At 35.1% G+C, this 22,778-nt stretch overlaps 1 protein-coding gene across 3 annotated transcripts in view; it reads left to right on the top strand.

Moving 5' to 3' along the window:
- The window catches only part of LOC137405522 (hepatocyte growth factor receptor-like), a 63,449-nt gene that overhangs the window by 25,433 nt on the left and 15,238 nt on the right, over window positions 1-22,778 (top strand). The window contains exons 1-6 of one of the 3 annotated variants that reach the window (XM_068091823.1): window positions 11,955-12,215; window positions 15,300-15,431; window positions 16,305-17,197; window positions 20,355-21,503; window positions 22,148-22,324; window positions 22,497-22,681. In XM_068091823.1, coding sequence (XP_067947924.1) covers window positions 12,154-12,215; window positions 15,300-15,431; window positions 16,305-17,197; window positions 20,355-21,503; window positions 22,148-22,324; window positions 22,497-22,681 — 2,598 coding nt within the window. In that variant the 5' untranslated portion in view covers window positions 11,955-12,153. Of the gene's footprint in view, window positions 1-11,954; window positions 12,216-15,296; window positions 15,432-16,304; window positions 17,198-20,354; window positions 21,504-22,147; window positions 22,325-22,496; window positions 22,682-22,778 lie in introns of those variants that run through there. The other 2 variants (XM_068091821.1, XM_068091824.1) reach the window with 2 other exon arrangements.

Genomic DNA, 22,778 nt, shown 5'->3' with positions numbered 1-22,778 from the left:
GTTACTACAACCTACCATTCGCTATCCTGACTCCTCCACAATACTAATAGATTACCAACTTCTAAACTTCTAAAACCAACTCACTCAAAAATTCCTAATTTCCTTATTCATTTTTTTTTCTCTTTTGGCATGTAATGAAAAATGCCATTTTATTGATGATCACTAATGCCAATATAAAGTTATACATTTATACCGGCAGCAGTACTTGCTGATCTTCTACACCTCATACAAGTGATATACTTGTACATAAACATTAGTAGTAGAAAGTAGTAAACCTGCAGTTATGACCTCAGTGACTATCTCTAGTTGAGTCATTCCTCTTGACTAAGAACTGTCTCTGATTGGTTATAGCAAAACTATAATACTCTTAATACTATTTATTCACTTTTAATGTTGCTTCACTGGAATTTTATCAAGGAAGAAGTGCAGTAGCCAGTTTGTACTAATGAATTTTATTTTATTAAATGGCAAAACTCTGGTTTGCTTGTCTGTAAATAGCTGTTCAGGTTTTCTGTTGTTTCCCTTATGTTATTAGATAACAGTTATATGTCACTATTAGCTGTAATATAAGTATTAGAAGTTATTCATTGCTTGTTTATACACTGCTAACTGATGGTTACACCTGGCACTAAAATTTCTGGTGGAGTTGTCCTCTTTATTCATACAGCTACCAGTAGGGAAACCCTGTTGGTGGCATTAAAATGGCATGATTCTTAGCAAACCACTAGTCTAAATTTGATACCCAAGTGCATTTACACCAAAGCGAGTTGTTGGAGTGGTGTTTCCGCTGAGAGAGTTGGAGTTGGGAACGGTTTCTAGTCTGTTTAGGTTTTGGTATACGTTGTTGCCAAGACTACATCATATCAACTCAAGCTCCGACTATGTACGAAAATGGGTCACCTTTTGCCAATTAAATGCAAGATGAATATTCATTCCAATTTCACCGCTTATCACCATAAACAAGTTTTACTAACTTGTATTATTCGGCGAGTTAGCTAGGTCAATATACTGTCCTTGGGCTTGTGAAAAGTGGTTTGTATGTCTGTGGTTCCAGCTAAAAGATGATGGCTGCAATTCATGAATTAATTGCTCAGTTTCTATTGACTTTAGAGCTATTCTTAACTGATACTTTGGCAGCATCTGTAGGTGTTGACCCGACAACTCTTAGAAGTCATGTTTTAGCAACACTTTTGACAGAAGTAACTGTTACAAAAGCAAGACCTATTTGTATAACTGAGGTGAATCAGGCAAATGCCATGTTGCATAAGCTAAAGACAACTATCACAGCGTTTAAAGGGAAAACATCTCCAACATACTAGAGCATTGTTTTGCTTACAAGACTAAGCTATTGTATTTGCTCCTGAATCCTACCTTTTTCTCCACTGTGTCTGTTAACTCAGCACCGCAGCCTAATAATTGTGTAAACGATGTGTGCATCTGTATCCAAAATATTATATATTTAACATACAAATAATATAGACTAAATACACTTGAGGACATGTGTAGGTATATGGGTTATAACAAAGAATGCAAAACTTTGATCAGCAAATCGGAGTTTTAGGCAACTATTGAGCTGCCCTAGTTATGGCTTTGAGGAGTCTGATATTACAAATTAAATAGATATTTCAAATCAAAAGCTGTCAACTCCATCAAAACAGTGGGATATCATCAAGCCACTTACAAAGGGAGTTCATGGTCTGATTTAATCAGATCTGTCTCCTTTCTATTTTTTAAAGACATAACAAAACTGAAAAATCTCTTTTTTATAGTTTCATGGAACATTTCTGGGATGTTCATGCATTAAAAGCTATTCCTCAGCCTATTTTGTGATGTCGCTCATTTTTCATACGTTATTTTTTAGTACTAACAAAAATCTTTACTGATCAAAATGCAAAATCTCTCTGTTATTTACTTTTCACACTTTTACCACTAGCGCTTGTCCCAGCATCATATATGCCCACTCCCTTCCCGTACCAGTCACTGATCTCTATCCCTAGCACTTGTCTAAGCATCATATCAGCCCACTCCCTTCCCGTACCAGTCACTGATCTCTATCCCTAGCACTTGTCTAAACATCATATCTGCCCACTCCCTTCCGTACCAGTCACTGATCTCTATCCCTAGCACTTGTCTAAACATCATATCAGCCCACTCCCTTCCCGTACCAGTCACTGATCTCTATCACTAGCACTTGTCTAAGCATCATATATGCCCACTCCCTTCCCATACCAGTCCGTTCCAATTCCCATATCTCTTATTTAGTAATCCTATCTTTACTGTCTCATTCTCCTCTTTTAAAAAGAGCATATTTTCATTTGTAACTTTTCTGACCAACAGCAACAGAGTCATCCCTAGAATCAACAGACTCATCCCTTGTATGCAAATTCTTTCGCAACTATACTCGTATAAATTTAACAAGGTTTTTATGTCCGATATCCTTCTGCTGCAACGTTTTAGTTGCCTTTTAGAATACGCAAAAGATACAGTAGGTGTATTATAAAGCCTTATCTACATATCTACAGCACTGGAATAGATAGAGAATGAAAGTGTACTGTAGAGGCAACCCTTTAGAAAAAATGTCAAACAAAATCTTCATCACTTTCTCAGCTTCCAAACTTACCCATTGCTGAGCCTACTTCCATTCTATTTTAGTTAGAATAACAAGTCAAGCCTACTTGTATTGACCATAGCTTTTATAAATTATTACTTTTTTCCTCATTTAGTTTTTTATAGTTAGTATTTTTCAGTGTTTTATATAATAGGCCTACATTAGTTTTAAAGCTACTCATAATTACTTGTAGTATCTATAAAAAAAAAATTTCCACAATCATGAACTTCTCACACAGTGTCATAAGCGTCCACTTGTCACAGGCTGCCATAAACTTTCACTTATTAAAAACTGTCATAAACTTTCACTCGTTAAAGACTGTCATAAACTTTCGCTTGTCAAAGACTGTCAAAGATTTCTGCTTGCCGCAGACTCCCATAAACATTTAGCTGCTAATGGAATACAATAGGCCATTGAGGTATTTTCTGGTTGTAAACAACCATGTCTTGACATGCTATTAATATATGCGTGATACTTTGCATAGTTCTCAGGCTTAATGGACCATTTCCTATTGCACCATTCAGCTGTCACTGGTGCTTTAAATCTACCGGTTTACACCGGTTCACCGGCAAAAAGAAGTCTCAAGCTTTATGCAGATTTACTAAACCAGTAAAACTCAACAAGTGTTTCCTTATGGGTGGCATGCAGAACATGTCTAACAAAGGTATCGCCGTCTGATTGTGGACTTGAAGCAGCAGTTCTTTGTTGCAGTGCTAAAAGTATTAGCAGATCATTTATACATGTATGTGAAAATTAAGCTACAATATCATTTTTTTCTTTTTGTCTCACTCAGGTCTAAGAATAGCATGTGTTCTGAGCTGCTAAATGGGGAAGCATCAGTAAGTGCCCGTACTGGATTACTGTAGCACATCAGAAGATCTGTAGTTTTGTACTGTTCATATATAGCAATAATGTTTTCAAGTTTTCAGCTGTTCACCATGCTGAAATTCCGGAAAGTAAAACACTGGTTCATTTCTATATATACGTGACAAGTATATACCAGTACCCTGTCAGTCTCAGCACTGTAATAAATCATCAGTTATGCCAACAAATCACTGAGAATAACTACCTGTACATGTACAGTAATTCTAAAATCTCAGAAGTTACCGATGGTAATAGGGTGCTGACTGGTTCGAATCTCGTATGATGCAAGCTTTATAATCAGCCCTCAATCGTGACTTTAAACAGATGGACAGAAGAACAGATGAACAGACAGACAGACAGACAGAGAGACACAGCGCTTATCATAGTAAAGATTATAGTAAGGTTAATTTATTAGCATAATAGTGAATCATAGTTCATATAATAAAAAAGATCATAACTCTGTGTTATTTTTTAAATTGTTCTCACAATTAGAAAAATTGTGGAAAGGCTGAAATTTACATTTCATAGTTTGTTTTTCCTTCAATTATTTTACTATTATGTTATGACTAGGTGAGTGCCCGACGTTGCTCAAAAAATAGAAAAGTCTTTGCACAGAAAATTAATTTTTTTCTAACATATACAGCATTTACCGATCTAACTTTTAAACTTCTTATCACGAGAAAAGTGTTTTGTACAATTCAAATAAACTAAAAGAAAAACTAAAACAACTGTAAAGGTGTTTAAATGTGAAATAATTAGCAAGTAATGGCTAGATAGAGTATGTTTTGTTACAATGGTTACAACGAAAAGTGAATTGATTACAATTAAAACAAACTTTAAAAAAAATCATCAATATGTTGAATTAATATATTGAATTAATAATAACAAAGAATACATGAAAGTGTGTATATAAAAAAGGTTACTGTTGCTGCAGAAGCTATCCATGAAAATTTCGAGTACGACTATACTGGTACTTCTCGATAGTTGATACTGGCACAACCGTACAAATGAGATTTCGAAAGTAAATAAATCAGTGAGGCCCATGAGGGCACTTTATCTGACTAAACTGAGAGAGAGGGCATGAGGGCACTTTGTCTGACTAAACTGAGAGAGAGGGCATGAGGGCACTTTGTCTGACTAAACTGAGAGAGAGGGCATGAGGGCACTTTGTCTGACTAAACTGAGAGAGAGGGCATGAGGGCACTTTGTCTGACTAAACTGAGAGAGAGGGCATGAGGGCACTTTGTCTGACTAAACTGAGAGAGAGGGTATGAGGGCACTTTGTCTGACTAAACTGAGAGAAAACGTAGAGCCGATTTCTACTCAAAAATGTCCATGTGAACATTTTTCAATTTTGCAAGTTTTAGTGATTGCTCTTTGCAAGAACCGAAATTGAAGATTGAAATTGGGCCTATGCAATTGCGCTATAACGGAACATTTGAAATTTAAATGGCACACGTAAAAACTACAAAAAATGAAGAATGGAGTTTAAACGGCTTTTAAAACAAAGTTCAATTTTAAACGAAAAACCAACGCTACAAGTAATATTAGTTCATAATAAGATGTACATATTTAGCTTCACTCGTATAGATAAGCTGAATCAAATAAGGAAGGTTTAGCCTTGTGATTAGCTGCGCATGTTTGTATACTTACAATGAGTTCAATTCCAATATGGTGGGGATTTTTCACTGCAAAATTTTAACCGCTATAGCTGGAAACATTGATGACAGACAAACAAAAGATCAACAAAAAACAAAACACAAACTTTGAAACTGCTGCCACAACATAAAAAAACCCAATTTTAAAAAATTCAAGGTGCTTTTAAGGTTACTTTCAAAAAAAATTGCAACTTTATGTTTAATTCAGTCCTGGTTTTAACAAAACGCCAAACTTAAATTTTAACTGCAGCCGACTAAGAATATATAAAAGAATCATTCTTAACGAATGATTCTTTTATATATTCTCCATCAGTGAACGGCTTTCCTTGCCTGACTATTTCTTGAGCGGCCACAAAACTAGCATATGGAGTTAAATTTGCGGACATCACCCACTTCTTGAAATGATTTTTGCTCAAATTAGCTTTTTGCATCAATCCCGAAACAGCCTTTTTTTGTTATTTCTCTCTGGATATTTTTTAGCAAAGGCTGCATGTTTATTCTGAAAGTGTCTTGCGACATTTGACCTTTTGTTTGCAAATTTCTCATTACATATTAAGCAAACTGGTGAACCAGTCTCATCCGCGGTGAAAGCAAATGAATCAGCCCACGTAGGATTAAATGTTCAGTTTTCCTCCGTCTCTTTTTTTAGTATTCGCCATAGTTTGCTGGCTGGTGTAATTTTGGCGATTTTATCGATGCATAAATAATGATGCATAACAAGTGATATCGTTTGATTTATCAACATAATTACCAATTTTTAAATTATATTACAAAATCTAGTGATAAAAATTTTATATTTTTGTGAATTACTTAGCATAACGTAAAAAAAACCTAAAAATGTAAAAAAAAATCTAAAGTCAGAAGGAGCCGCAGCGAGGAGATGAAAAAGCCGCATGCGGCTGGGAGTCGCAGGTTGCTGACTCCTGGACTAGGAGAAGCTGAAAATACATAAGGTATAGTGCAGTTTAAATGCAAAAAAATAGGTCAGAGACCTATTTGTTTTTAGGTGCAATTACTTATTATTATTTATTACTATTCTTATATACCTTGAAACCTTTACATAGTTTTTTAAATTTAGTTTTTACAGTTCAAAGTTCACTGTTGCCATAAATTTTCAACTGTTTGCTCATCATACAACCTGAAAACTATAAACAGGGTAATAAGATTGCACAACAATTAATTAATATTTCACACAGCGTAAGTACAGCCTTGCAGAATGATTTCCGTCTTGTATGATACATACGAGAGCCTCGTGCCATACGCTGGAATCTCAGCAATTCCTTTTTCTTGCTCATTGATACGGTCATCGTATGTCATTTACGAGTTTAAAGGGAATAGTAGTGGTGAAGGTCTTCAGTTCAATTCCCAGACATCGCAAAGTATTTTCACTAGGAAGAATTGCAAAAGAGAAATGTACTTACATAATCCTAATCAACTCTAGCTATGGTTGTATGGCAATTACTAGTCACTATGACCAGACTGTATTACAATATTATCTCTCCGTGTCAAACCATTAGGATTACATAGAGGGTCTGCATAATTAGTTCCTGATGATACGTCATAACATAGGCTTCTCGGCTAATTAGAAATTATATGAGGGAAAACTAATAAGTATTTATTTAAAAAAAGTATCGGAAAAAGGAAAGCTATGTTTTAGTGATTGATGAGTTTGGCTTCCAGAGTTGAAAAGATTAGTTACGTGAGCATTAATCCAACTGTTCCGATCTTCTTAAGCTATTCAAAGTGGTGGATTAGCATCTTCACTTGATTAATGTCATGATAAGCTAGCCACTTGAGATTATCGTCTGCTTGTGAAGTAATCACGTTCTTTTAAAATGTACTTCCTTTTGTTTATTTCAGAAATAATCAGCGATAATTTTATGCATAAACATAACTCTAAGACAATGCTTTATTTGTATATACCGTCTGAGTCAAGTTCTTTTTATTATATATTAATATATTTTTTAAGTTTTACATTTCCGAATGGTTTTTCACAATTTAATAGATAAAATTTGTGACTATTTAGTTGTTTTAAAATGCTTTAAAAGTTCTTCAAAGTCTAAAGCAACTTTAGTTTGTCTGAATAGCCATTTCAGCAGAAATTTAGTTGACATGTCAGGTACTAACAATGACATGTCAGATGATAGCTAGTGACATGTCAGGTGCCAACTAGTGACAACCAGCCCTTGGTGTCAGTTTGTAAATTAATTACCGGTAGTATTTTTTAATAAACAGCACAGAATCAGGCTGATCAATAACAGCTATATCTAAGCAAATGACAAAGGTAATTAACTAGGCATACAATATACTTAGGCCTCTGCTTGGGAAAGCCTGTTGATCATGTGAGTTTTTTAAACAATAGCAATACCCGAACTACTAAATTAATTAATTTGAAGCAATTAGGTAAAAAAATATGAAACATCCTGATATAATATTACATAATAAAATATAATCTATATATAGGGGTGTAAAACACAGTTTGTCTGTCTGTTTGCTTATAGAAATTAAACTGCAGATATTTAGGTAAAAGAATACAAATGAATCTTATACAACTCTTTTTAGGGAAGCTAATTATGCTATTTCAACTTTGATCAAGGTCCTATTTTGTGCATTTTGTGGGCCCTTTTTCACTGTAACCATATAACTATAACCTATAAACAGAAGTATAAGGAACTGAGAGATATTTGATTTTAGGCATTACTTGCATGTGAGCGAAGGTTGGTTCCATGTTTCAGAAGACTTTTACACCGCTTTTTTACCACATCAATTTAATGAAAGTAAGCGTGGTAACACAAGGCAGAGTTTTCTCCACAATAGTTTAAAAAACAATTTATAATTTTGATAAATTAGTCATCTGAATGGAAAAGGTATATTTATTCATTGTTGTCTTATCTAAAGAAAGAAACTTCTATTTGGGAACATTCTTATCCATTAGTGTGTATATTTTATATATAGGCCTATTACTGGGTGAAATGACCGAGTGATGTGAGCCTAAGAGTTTATTTATAAACAGAAAGAAAGAAAAGGATGTATATTAATATACATCCTTTTCCTTTATTCTGAATTTCTTTTGCTTGCTTAAAGTAAGTAAAAAAGTCTTGCAACGAAGCTGTTGAAATTACTTCATGGAAAGGGGAGATAACTCTCAGTTCTCTTATTCAGGGTTCACAAAATTGGCCACTAGTTACTAGATTCTACAAAGAGGACCCAAATCCAAATAAAGTAATTAGCTTCCCCAAAAGAGGTTGTATAAGGTTTATATGTTTTGCTTCTATCTACATGCTTGCAGTTTAATTATTACAGACAAACAGACAGACAGACAGATGAAATTTGTGTATAAATATATAGAAGATAAATAATTTGAAGATAAATAGATCTATTTTAATATATGGTTGTAACTACCTCCATCACCTGGACAGTTTTGAGTGCCAATGCTAGTATAATATATATAATAACTATAATATAAAATTTGTATTTTAATATACATAATATAATACTCGTACAATATAATATATGGCCTATATATAATATAGTACGAAGTAATATGGTGACTAACAATTAAATGCTGTACAGGAGATACTTTTGAGTATATATATGTATATCAACATATCTTTAGAGTTGTACGGTCTTCTATCCCAGTACACCAACCTGTATAAACCTACATGTACTAATTATTAGCTACATATAATAGTGCTGTACATATACGTGTACATGAATATTTAAAAACCCACAGCTTTAGATCCTGGGTTTAATTTTTCAATTCCACTTGTTATGCCTCATACTTAAAACTGGATGACATGTTATAAGTGCAAAGTTAATTTTCTCCATTAGTCAATATATTGGAATCACATTTGGAGTCCCAAATCTAGCAATGCACGCATATTCATGAATTGTTAACTATTTCACAGTTCATCTACTATATATCTAAAATACACGTATATCAGTCTATTTGATAGACATATATATGTACTAAATAGTCGCTAAATATATTCAGGCTAGCTGCATTAGTTACAACTGAAATTGTTCCATGATGAATCTCATTGGTTCCTTTTTCTTGTCTGCTACTGGCTGACACAATGGAGTGACTCATTGTCTGGGATCATATGACCAAATACTTTTAGTAGAAAAAAAGACAAACAATGGCTGGTTAACCACTCATTACGCAATAAAGAAGGCGGCTAGTAATCTTGAAAATAGGAAGACAGAGTTTAAACACATCGCTAGATTACTCTGCTAACATTGAACAGTTTTTATCTATTGTAATGTGACACCTTTTTTCTACTTCTAGAATGTGGTTAAGATTCAGGACTGACAGTTAAGTTGTACAAAAAACAGAGAAATTTTGAGGAGACAACATCTAGAGTTAAGTAATGCACTGTGTTGACTGAAGGGCGACTCTGTTACAAATGTACACTGTTGTGTATGTCTCTTTGGGCTGTTAACAGTAGCCATATAGCTTTTACAGTCGTATAACATTTATAGCACAAAATTGACTGGGAAAACAGAGCGTATAGAGTATGTTGTATGGCAGGCCGGTCCCAAAATGAGCCTTGCTGTCGAAGAGCAAGGTCAAAGAGATAAACATTAAGCCACTGTAATCTTCAAGGCAACAAATAAACACATTTCCTATTAACAGGATAGAACAATCTTACCCTCACAGTTCTATACTATATTTCAGACACCACCAGCTGAAAGTATTTCATCAGCCTCATTAAGTCTTTAAGAAGTAAAAGTGGATAGCTCCCGACTTTTCTTCTGCATGTTTGAAAATATTCCCTTGTTCCACGTAACTAGGCTAAACTAGTTTATTATTATATTGTTAACCCTTTCCTGCACAATGTTATAAAATAGCCAATCTCTGCGAAGCCCCGGTTGCAGGTTTGGAAAAAAGGTTTCATGGTATGGGATTGAACTTCCAGCTTTCAGCACATTGAACCCACATTAACAACTGTACCAGTCATGGTGGAATAATTATGCACATAGTTATTACATTTGATAATATTTCAGTGTACACCACACTGCCAGAGTACTAGTTCTCTATAAATCTATGCATCACTCAGTAAAGATGCTTTAGGAATATGACTCGGCATAAAGTTGATGCATATCTTTACCTGATAGAGTAAAAAAGTTTCCTCATCTTTCTTGTAAGCTATTTCGTTAGTCCTCAAGTCTAAAGAAGCATCTTATTTTGTTCAATTTCTCTCTGGAGTGTGGCCATGTATATCATATGTGGCCACATATGCCAGTATAGCATATGTGGCCATTTGGTACAGCAGTTTGACAGCTTGTCTACCACAACCACAAAGATTGATAGCCTAGCTATCACGGGTCAACATTGGTGCTCTGTGCAATGTGTTGTCCTAAATTCAGGGTCTGTTCGTTTTAGACCTTTGTTTTGTGCATCCTGTTTATGGCCAACATGAATTACTTCAAAAGACAGTCTCTTAAACCAGAATTACAAAGTATTGTCAGTGTATAGCTCGGATGAAAGTGTCGCATACTGAACTGGATGGGACAAATTGACAACTCCCTTATTCATAATCAATAGCTTCCGGTCAAATGGTTTACTACATGAGAGACTTAATGTGCAAATTTATCACAACTAAACTTTCATTGATTCATGATTCCTCTACACATAACATTGTTTTAAAAAAGAAGTACACACAGAATGGCATTGATAATGGTAAAATGTGTTCAGTATATATGCACTGTACTAAAACAATATGTACTTTATGACTCATTTTGAATTTCTCATGATTTATTTGCTGCTTTCTAAAGGCCATCCGGAATGTTCCTTACTGTTGGGTTGACAGAACCATGAGTTGAGGTGGAAAAACGCTCAGACAGATAATTACCAACATTAGAATAGTTAATTATCTACTTACCACACTTGATTGGTAACATCCAGCTAATTCGAATTCCAGAACTGGAGGTGGTGAACTCTGGTGAACTCTGGCTAAGTTGATCTAATGGAGTAGATGTGGTTCTGGCACACTAATTTGAGCCACTCTACATCCAATAAGGTTGCTAGATTGTTTTTGAGTTATCATCAGTTTATTTGTAAAATTCAAAGCAGTGTCTACAATATGTCTACTGAGATACCAAAGAGCATCCTCGAAGTTTGTGCCACTGTGTAGGTCTGAAACCAGTGAAGATGATAGAAATAGCAATAAACTCTATAGGATTAGATATATTTTTAATTTTACATATCAGCATATGTATACACACATGTATATGTATGTATACCTATGCATATACACATACGCATATGTAGGCCTATATGTGAACATATGTGTATACATACAACGATATGTATACATATACATATAGCTATATGTATACACATATGTACACCTTAATGTATACATATTTGTATACATATATGTATAGCTATTTGTATACATACATGCATACATATTATATGTATAGATATTGGTATACATATATGTATACCTATTTGTATACCTACTGTATATATATATACATATATGTATATATATAAACAGAATCGAGGCTCTGTTTATAACATTTTAGGTGTTGTTTAACAATTAGCCTAACTCATCGATTCACTGAGAATTCCACACTCATCTGCTCATTCTTGGTAATACGATGATAAACAAATATCTGCAATTTCACACTTGCGCAAGCCATGCTCCAGCCTGTTGTTTTCATATGTCCACTTTAGTAGCCTGGGTTCTACAATGTGACCTCATTCAGTAGCTCATATCTGATGCAGCTGTACCTCGTCAACATTACAAAACCGAGTGTCATTTGTTTTTTGTGTAGCAACAACTGAAAGTATCATTCAAGTGTGAGCCGTTCACCCGACGAGGCTGTCAATCAATTTCACTGAAGCGTTTCCTTTCTCTGTCGAAGGCTTGTAAACTACAGAAGGAATCTTCACCAACTTGGTATATTGGCAAGCAAAAAAGATTAGCGATTGTGGTTTCCCAGAATGGTACTCGCAGTTGTCTTTCTTTGTTGTTCGGTTTGGTGTTTGTCTCACGAGATGCTGGATAGCTAATGAACAGACGTCGCTCGGTTCGGCTCCTATGTGGAAGTTATATTTTTGCTCCTGAATACAGGTAGGTAGAATGTTGTTTAAAATAGTTAGGACTAATTAAAAGTACAAGAGAAACCTGTCAGTGATGGCTATTTCAAAGCACTTCAGTTTTTACTTTCAAGATAATATGATGCAATTATGGCAGCGAACTGTTTAAGTCAGTCGCATGTTTCACTGGCTCAAATACTAAATACTTTCAGCCACTTTCAGCCACGGATAGCAAACGTGAGTGAAACAAGCACGATTAGCAACTATTATATGCCTCATAAAGTGGCATGTGATACTCCTGTGAAACAAGGCATTTTCAAAAACTTTGCCTAAGCTTGTTACCAGTTCCTGTAGGAACTCTATTCACTGTTTCGCAATTTAGGGTGAGCGTTTATAAAAAGATTATAGATGGGGACAATACAGTCAGCTATGAGTCAGTTATGAATAATTTATTTATGAGTGGTCTCCACTTTTGTGATTAACACTGATATGCAAGTGTTACAGAGAGTAGAATGACTGTTTAGTTATTAGGATTGAGTGTTGCCCAGTTGAACAGCTGCTTTCTACATGCCAGTCTTTATACACGTACATGTATGTATAACTTTGTACGTATAACTTATACATGTATATATGACTTTATATTAGCATTAGTAAACATCAGCAAAATCATTGTTTTTTGTTACACGCCAAAAGGAAGAAAAAGCAGTATTTACAAAATACGATTCATTCTAATAATTTAGTGAGAAAGTGCATGTTTTCTTGATTTGATTTAGCTAGAATAAATAACTTGTATCAATCCAATTTTTGAATCTCCTTGAAAAAAATCGTTTAAATGGTTGAAAAGTGCAGTTCTCTCAAACTTAAGTGAATATGTTTTCAATCTCAGCTTCGATTGCCTATTTCTGTTTTTTAAACTATCAGATGTTTAATGACTTTCCCAGTCAGGCTTTAACCAAAGGTCAAAGTACGGAATGGTATTTAGTCAGTACATTGCTTGCTATAAATGAGAAGTGACATTTGAGTGAAATCTATGACAACCGGGTGCGCCGATGATTTCATTTTATACTTATAAGAATGCACTCAACAATAATATTGCTGATTCTTGTAATATTTTTTCAAAAGAGATAAGATGTACATCTAAACTTAGTAGTTTCAAGTCTTCCCTGTATAAGTTTCTGCTTTTGCCTTTATGACGCCACCTAGCAATATATTTTTATTTGTTAATTTTTTTAACAGTACCATATGTAAAACAATTTTTCTATAAAAAATGATTATGGACTGCCCAAAAAAAATGTTTAACTTCATAAACTGTAATCAAACTGTTATAAAATGATGACGCAATGTCACATTCATAAACGCTAAGCAGTAGGTTACCAGCAGCATATTCAAATAATGTTTATAACCGATGTATAACTATAACTAATGTTTATACTTAATCATTAGGACAAAGAGATTAATGTGAGATTTTGGTTTTAACCCTCCATTTGTCATATAATAGTCTGTTTTACTCTCATAGTATAGTCAGTCTGACTCTGTGTCATTAAGTCAAGCCTGACACAATACTTCAAATTCAGTTTATTGCAGTAGTATAACGTTATATTTGATCTAGTATGACTGCTGCATACATATCAGTGTGTTAACGGTCGACTACAAAGAAGCATAACAAAGTAATTATATAAAATAATCAAGTAAAGTCATAAGAATTAATTAGAATTTAAGCTGACGCTGTCACAGAATGTTAGTTGGCTTTTATTCGATTTAAAGATGAACTTATACAAAAACTCTAGCAGATTTTATCATAAATAGTCGGTATTTTTCTATGATTTGTGATTGTTTTTGATGTTTGAAGGGATCAACCTGCAATGATGTCTCAAGATTAAAATTGACAAAACTTGATTACCGTTAACACGTTCTGAAGATAAAATACACGCCTTAATAATAACACTAGTTGCGCTGCTGCCCGCTGCTGCCTGTCTCTCATTGTTGATATCAGCTACTGCGTTCAAGTTGCGGCGTTACGTTTCCCTATTCTGTCTGTCTTTTTGACTCTCTCTCTAATAGTTTGAAAAAGATCTCTGCTGGAACGCTCTGATTCAAGCGAAAGTGCGATTGTGACGACTATAGTTGCACTTGGGCAAAGAGACCGATAGAATAGAGACGCGTAACGCTGAAACTTGAACGCAATAGCTAGAATTCCGTCATGTATTTCTTTTTCGGAGTGTGTTAACTGTGATCAGGTTTTGTCTATTTTAATCTTGAAATGATTTAAATCTTGAAAAGCGGGTAGATTTCCTCAAACATCAAAAACAATTACAAACGATAGAAAAATACCTACTATTTAAGATAAATCTACTAGAATTTTGTGTAAGTTCATCTCTAAACTGTATCAGGCTTTTCTGTCTTGTCATCAGGTAAAAGCGGACTGTTTTTAGCTGTTTAGACTTGGCGGAGGTTTGTGATTTTAATAGACCTTAATTCCTTGGTAAGAGGTCTGGCTTCAACTTTACCGACCGACCATACGACGATGGCTTATTAGCCAGACGTTGTTTTTAAATGGGCTTGAAAAGTAGTGCTTATATTAACAGCAATAGACCTGGTCGGAGAAGTGGTAGCATCAGGAAAATTAATGAATGTGGACTGGTTGAAAAGTGCTATAATTATTTTTCAGCTCTCATTGGAGAGTTGATTAATAGGAAAGTGTTAATATTTGATTGCCAGTTAAAGAATATAGAATACATATATGTTTGCTATATCTGTCTCTTGTACACTGGATAGAAAAAATTAAAGATGCACCAGTTCCTTCAGGGGCTTAGGTTCGTATCCCACTGCTGACACCGTATAATATTTTGATTAATAAGATAAAGTTTTAATGAATAGACAGTTTAATGTGTGTATGTCTTCACTAAATAGTTACAGGAAACAGACTGATCGCTCATAAATTAAGCATTCAATATACAAGGTCAAGGCTATACATAAAGCTACGTAAAGCTGAATAAGCACAATAACACAAAAATATGTACTGAGAGTCCACAAACTAGTGTATGTTTTTTGGCATCTTTCTCTCCACGTTTTATTATTCTTCCTGGTGAGTTCTTATAGCTGTCTTTCATCTTAGTAGATCAGAAAGAAGTCCTGGTGAACCTGCGTGCAACATGACATCGTTTACCTCATACAATGTTCCTCTGCCACTCCTAATTGTTATCATTGCTATCTGCAAGCCAGCAACAGCAGCTACCTTCAGCGACGATAGGTATGTGTATTTACTTACTTGTCATTGCAGTTGTTGATACAGGTGATATGATGTTACTATTGTCATTGCTTCATAGCCAAAGGAAATATTTACCCTCAGCTGATATAATGTGTATAATATTGCTAGCATGTTTATTTGTTTATCGTAAACTTCCATTTTATACAAATAATTAAGATTATTGCTTATAAATAAATTTGCACAAAGTTTTAATAAATTCTATCAAAAAATATCCGTTTTTTTATCATTTGCGATAGTTTTTGATGTTTGAGGTGACCTGTTTCAAGATTTAAATTGACAAAATTTGATTGCAGTTAAAATGCTCAGATGAAGCGAAAGTACTATTTTATGATGTCTATAGTTGCAAAGAGACCAAACAGAATAGAGACATGTAACGCTGCAACTTGAATACAATAGCCGATATCAACTATAGCAACGATAGCAACTAGTGATGTCATTTCGCACATATTTCTTTTTTGAGCATTTCAATCGCAATCAACTTTTGTCAAAGTTAATCTATAAATATCCTGGCCGTCAGATCACCTCAAACATAAAAAAACAATCGCAAATGATAGAAAAATTCCGATAATTTCTGATAAAATCGAATAAAATTCTGTGCAAGTTTATCTTTATGAATATCAGTTTTCTGAATGACCAGTCAAGCGTATCTCTCATCACCGTCCCATCCTGATCATAAGGATGGGACGGTGGGACGGTAATCATCATAAGTTCATAAGGCTAATCTACTCAATTACAACAGAGCCATCTGTAAGATTAGATAAGCTTTAAAAAATGCTTGTAGATCTTGTTTTCACCGCAAGAATGCTGGGTTACTAAAATCAATAATAATAGTTCAATCTCTGTGTTCTATTTTAGCCGTTCTGAGCTGGCAAACATTTATGGCTTTGGAGAACTTGAAGGTGTCAACCTAGATTATGGCAACTTTAGCAATGATGATCAAACTATACACTGTGTTAAAGAGGATCGGTATAATCCAGGAACATTCTTTTTGTCGATAGCCAGTGGTCTAATGAAATATACTCCCGGGATGCCTCTTCAGCGCTTACTCGGAGATGTTTCTAGAACTTTCCGCAACACATATCGAGAGGGCAACTCGTCAGTGGCCTTATTCACGTCGATATTAGATTTTGTTCAATACAACCAAACGAAACTGGCCATCGCAGATTTTCTCAATAATTGCATAAGAGAATATGACTTTGAAACAGACTCTGTGCGACCTCTGATTGGTGCCTGTCGAAGCAGCAAGGCGACTCATGGTCTTTGGAATGACGGGGACGTTATTCCAGGAAACAGCAACTTCCTTCAAGGTGTTCTTTCTCTTCAATATGTAGAGTCCAAAAATTACTTTGTCATGTGCGACTATCTTTTTTTTCAGTTGTCAGTGTACGATGTAGTGAATGATGAGGCAAAGCCCTTGCTCACTACGCAACAGTCATGGAGTTTAGCCAATCCGTTTAGCTTACTTTTGAGTAGCGATGAGCAGAAGCTATTTATAGCCCATGCGTATGGCCTCTCCGTATATAACCTGCAATCTCGAGAGCTTACTCGTCTCGTTGGAGAATCGGTTTTTGTGGACGATTTGGACAATCGACCTCTTGTGCCAGGACCATTCGCAACGGCCACGGTTGGAGCGGTGGAGCATATTAGATGGCTTGTTCCAGACCAGGTGATTCTAGGACACGGAGGAACCAACAAGGCACTAGTAATTGTTAACCTCATGGAGAAAAAGGTGTTAGCTAGCTGTCAAGGTACGAGTCACCATTTTTGGTCTAACTTATTAACTACTAGCTAGTAACTAGTAAAATTATTTATTTAGTATATGTACAAGTTTACTGTCTCAAGTTAGCGCTGCTATTGCGTATCTTGAGATAAAAAACTACTCATACAGTTGTCATGTGGAGTCCATCAATGTCTACCTAAAATGTAGTACTATACTGTCGCAAAACAGAAGCACAAATTCGCTTGCAATTTTGTGAGTGTTTATGACATAGATATAATAAACCTAATGGTATGTCTATGGTTTATTATATTTATGGTTTAAGATCACTTATGAATCAAGCCTGAATTCAGTCATAATTAAAAATCTGCGTGTATCTTAGAATAAGCCAATAGGGTGTCACAATGAGACAAGTACTTGTTATTATCATACCACTCTTTTTCAACCTGGACCAAAACAAGCTCGAATATAGTTCATCTGCCTACGTGGCATTTGAGCTAGCCTTCACAATGCAAGGCGTATAGACTTTTTACAAACTAAAGGAAAAGATGTTTATGATAGTTGTTGAACTGTATGAGGTTGCTGGTGTGAGTGCTAGTGATGTCACACATATTCACGAGTTCCTCATTTTATGGTTTTTTACTAATTCGTGTGTTCAGTGACTATGTTTTAGAAATGAAATCTAAGCCACTTTAAAAAAACATTTGGCTCAACCTAAAGCTGACCTCTTCATGCAGTCTCAAATTTCCATTGCTTTAAAAAATTATTAAAAAGCAAATCTCAGTATTACAAATCATTTACTTCTATTTTCTATTGCTATTATATTTAGTTCCAAAGGATTTCAATCCAAATTTAATTTGGTGCTTTTAATTCAAAAGCGCATGTTTCATATCATAAAGAGGCTGTGGCTCTCGGCTTTCTAAAATACACATTTAAACATAGACATTCTAAAATAATGTCATTTTCATTTTAACAATAATAATGGAAGCTAAAAATTTTGACTTGAATGAACAAATACATGTGTTGTCGGTACAGAAAGTGATAAAAGAACAAAATGGGAACAAATCTTGAAAATATATTTTGCACATAATTTTCGCCTTCACTACACTCAACGGATTTGTCATCCTTGTTTTAGCCTTTTCTTTAATTTTCTTCAGCCTAACTACCTTCTCATGTATACATATGTATAATTTTTTATTGGCACTGGTAATCATCAAAAAAATTATATTTTTCATTACATCCCAAAAGAAAGAAAGAATAAAAAAGACAGCAATCAGGAATTATAAAGTTATATCATAAATTGGGATAACTTGCAACTTTGGTCTCTATGCAGCAAAGTTTCCAAATTTATATTTTGAAAATCATCAGCTTTTGATTGAAAACAGGGAAAAATTTTTTGCTGCCAATCTGAAAATAGTCTTGTTTTCAGTGATAAGTTCACCGTGAGCTGCATGAAAGCCATTCTGCAGAAATATTCTCCATGCCTCGTTTATTGACACCCAAGAACAAGTGTGTGGCTAGCTGTTTACTAAGTTCCAAGACAACATAAACTCCTAGAGTTTTTCATTATGACAAGTGTGTTGTGCAACAATGAAACACACCAACTGTTTGAGGTTTATAACAGTGTTTAACTGTTCTCCTATAGAGGCTACAAAAGATAGCTTTTGAACGTACCTTTTCACTTTGTTATTCGTAATATATGTTATAACCTGCCTGAGCTATTTTGACGCTCAAAGCATTGCTTGCTGTTATTAATTTTAAGCAAGAAAACATTTTGTGTTGTAATCTCTGTTTGTGCTGGAGTTATCATACTACGTATTACATTTTCTGCCATTTGTGTATTTTTACATTTAAAGATTATCCGAGTGAAACCTTTAAAGATGAACTCGCGCAAACTTTTAGTAAATCTTTTAACAGACTTTTAGTAGAGTGTTTTAACAACGTTAAATTTTTGTCGATTTTACTATTGAAACATTCTGGCAGTCAGATCACCTCAAACATCAAAAACAATCACAAATGATAAGAAAAAACCAATACTCTCTAACTGAATTTACAGAATTTTTTGTGTAAGTTCACCTTTAATGTGGTCACAAAGCACGTTTTGGGACGAGTAAGTCACTATTAAATTTTAAGTTAGCAGTGGTAATGACACAGAGCTCTTCTTATTGGTAACGCTTGTAGTTGGGTCAGCACTTGTAAACTTGTTTGTTATCGTAACCCGTGTACTATTTCCTTTAATAACCAAAATGTTGGTCATCTGGTCGTGATTGCAAAAAAAAGACATGCGGTTGTCAAAAAACGTGTCCTAAAAACTAAAGAGTAGTGGCTAGTACCACTTTTATTTCCTCAAATCAAATAGCCCACTGCTGGTACACTTGTGTGGATGCGCGCTAGATGTCAGCATACGACAATGGCATTTGTGAACAGTTGGAATAGACATGATTTACTTAATGTAGTTTCTAATGCGCATTAATCACTATGTTTCCATGATGCGCAGTACTTCGGAGTTGCGCCCTCTTCGAATCATGGAAACGGCATCTTCGCAGTGAAATTACTGCGCACTGATCAGTGCAAAGCCAGTGCAAATTCGCAGCAAAGAAACGGCATTTGCGCAGTGGCTGCGCATAGCTCTCTTGTTGTGGAGGCAGATTCATCGAGGGCCATAAACTAGTACATTTACATTTTTAGTGCTAGTTTTTTTCTATTCTTCTGATCTTCTTTCACTTAAATTTAATTATGCACCCACGAGGATGATGAGGTGATTACTTTCCTAGAATTTGTTATCGATGCCAACACTTTTCGAAAAATAGGTGGCAAATCTTAAAGTAATGTTACATAATATATTACTTAAAAATACTTATTAAAAATATATTACTTTGTAAAAATTGTGTTAAGGTTTGTAAAACCTTGTGAATGTGTATTGTAAATGAAAGTATAATGACGACGGAAGCATAAATAGACTGTTTCTGATGTTCGGTATCCATGATCGATTCTATTTCTCCATCAGGCGATTCGATTTATACAATTTCTCTTCTCTGGCTAATTTGCTGAAAAACACTGCGCAGCATGTAAACGTACAATCCCCTTGACTTCGGAGGGGCTGCATCGCAGTACTGCGCATTATGGAAACATAGTGATTAATCAACCACAATCCTGGTGAATATATTAAACATTTGGTAACTTTGCAGGAAGAACTGGAGTTACTACTACTACTACCACTGGATCTCAGGCTAATTGCCAACTGAGTGATGTTATTGCTTCAACTGTGACAAGAAGCGGAGTTGTGTACATGTCAACACGAGAACATGATGGGAATATTTCAAGCCCTGCCTTGTTTAAACTCAACACTGGTGCCCCTGCGATGAACTTCACTATGCAGTCCGACAAACCAACATCTACTGCGGCTACTGTTTCTTTGAATAAAACTTTCCTCCTCAATCAAGGTAATCAGCTATGCGAAAGATGTCCGGTCCAAGTTTCTGTGGGTGATCTCATCGAGATAGATCGCGATATGGGATCGTTAAGCAGGCATCCTATTGACTTTATTACGGAGGATCGATATAACCCCGGTACTTTTTTCTATAATTCCCTTTATTCTGTTATGAAATTTTACCTGAACGGCACAATTGAAAGGTTTTTAGGAGATCCAAATGAAAGAAAGAGGGACTATTTGGAAGGCAACTCGACCACAGCAAAGTTTACCATGATCAGTGCAGTCTTGCAGTATAACGAAACAATCATGCTTGTAGCTGACTACATAAATAACTGTGTCCGTGAATACAATTTGGAGACAGATTTCGTGAGACCATTTATTGGTAATTGCCAAGGAGCAAATAGCCAATTAATTGATATGTCTGAAGGAGATGTCAAACCAGCGGATACACATTACATGATTGGAACCTTCGATATCGAGTTTCTACGAAGAAACAAAAGTCTTCTCACGTTAGACTTCGGGTACCAAAAGATCTGTAGGTACGACTACACTACCGACACTGTTCAGCTACTTCATCCGAGCCTCAAACAACATATTCCTAGCCCGTATGATTTACTTGTCAACTCTGATGAAACTATGATGTATGTCATTCACTCTTACGCTATATCATCTGTCGATTTACAAACATTCGAAGTTCGACTGCTTGTCGGTACCGTGGCAGACGTTGATACTACGACAGACATTCCATTCTCAGCTGGACCTTTTAGCACCGCATCAATTGGTTTAGCCGAAAAGCTGAACTGGCTCGTACCAGACCAGTTAATAGTTACAACTAGATCCAAGTCTACCCAAACTCTCCTCTTCCTTGACCTCAGAGGAGAAGAAATCTATTCAGCTTGCGCTGGTAGGTAGCATCATATGTTTATCAGAGAAATATCATCACCTGTGTAGTGTTAAGTCAGTGCAATTTTCTACTGGCGAAGCTTATGATGGACTTCATCGCTTGCACCACTGTGCACCACTGTTTCTGATTCCGTATAACTTACAAGTAAAACATTGTGTAGATAACTCTCAGTATGTAAGTGAGTAACTCTGTTTTTCTGCACGACAAATGTAAATTCATGTTTATAAAATAGAGCAATCTTCTCTGTCACTTCACTTTTCATTATAGTTTTTGGAGTTTCTATATATCTCTGTAATAATATTAAAGTATATTAAAGTAAAAGTATAAAAATATACTAAAGTATAGCAATGTATATCTCTGTAATAATATTAAAGTATATTAAAGTATAGATATAAAAATATATTAAAGTATAGTAATGTATATCTCTGTATAATATTAAATACTAAGTATTTGATATTTAGTGTTTAATATTCGATATTCAATAGCAAAGATCGATGGGTATCTATACTCGGCATTAAACATAGACATACATCGAGCATCAGTTACCGAAATATGCGCTGAGATTAGTCATAAACACGCATACGAGTAGTAAAGATAAGACTCACTTCTTAATAAGCTTTCATTTGCTCATGTGGTGTGCGCAGGAAACTTGGAGAGGCCCGAGACGATAACAGGAGGGCTGGATGTTTGTGAGTTGAATGCACCAACTGCCATCGGTGTGACTCAAGACTACACAATTCTCATTGGTACATTATCCGATGGTGAACCAGGCAGTTACAAATTCAACTCCAACTCCTCCATATATATGATGCAAGCAAATGGTAAAGACAACTAACTACCTTCTAGTATTTCACTGATTTTCCAAGGTTGACTTTTTGGGAATGGAAGAATGTTGTGATGCTATAAGTGAAATACAGAAGAAACTTGTGATTTTGTTGTTAAACAGGTTTGATCTTGTGTGACAAACTAGCATCATCTCACTCTGTTTTGTAGTCAGTCAGTGCATATTCACCCCCGCAACAGGATATGAGCAAGCGATCCCGTCAATGGATTATTATACTCAGTGCCAAACAATTACTATATCGTGTCCTCGAGGTATGGCACTCAAAGCTGACACTAAAAACAGGACATGCGATATCAATTCGGAGTGGAACCTTCCTCTTCCTAGCTGTATTGAGGTGTGTATTCACAGATTTCTTTATTGGACCAGTTTATGGTCAAAGTCATTAATTTGTAGAAAAGAAAGGTTAAGATGCTAGTCTTATATTAATAGTT

Source organism: Watersipora subatra, chromosome 9, assembly GCF_963576615.1.
Source record: "Watersipora subatra chromosome 9, tzWatSuba1.1, whole genome shotgun sequence".
Taxonomy (NCBI): domain Eukaryota; kingdom Metazoa; phylum Bryozoa; class Gymnolaemata; order Cheilostomatida; family Watersiporidae; genus Watersipora; species Watersipora subatra.
Note: the sequence above shows the minus strand (reverse complement) of the source record. Positions and strands in the feature narration are given on the sequence as shown.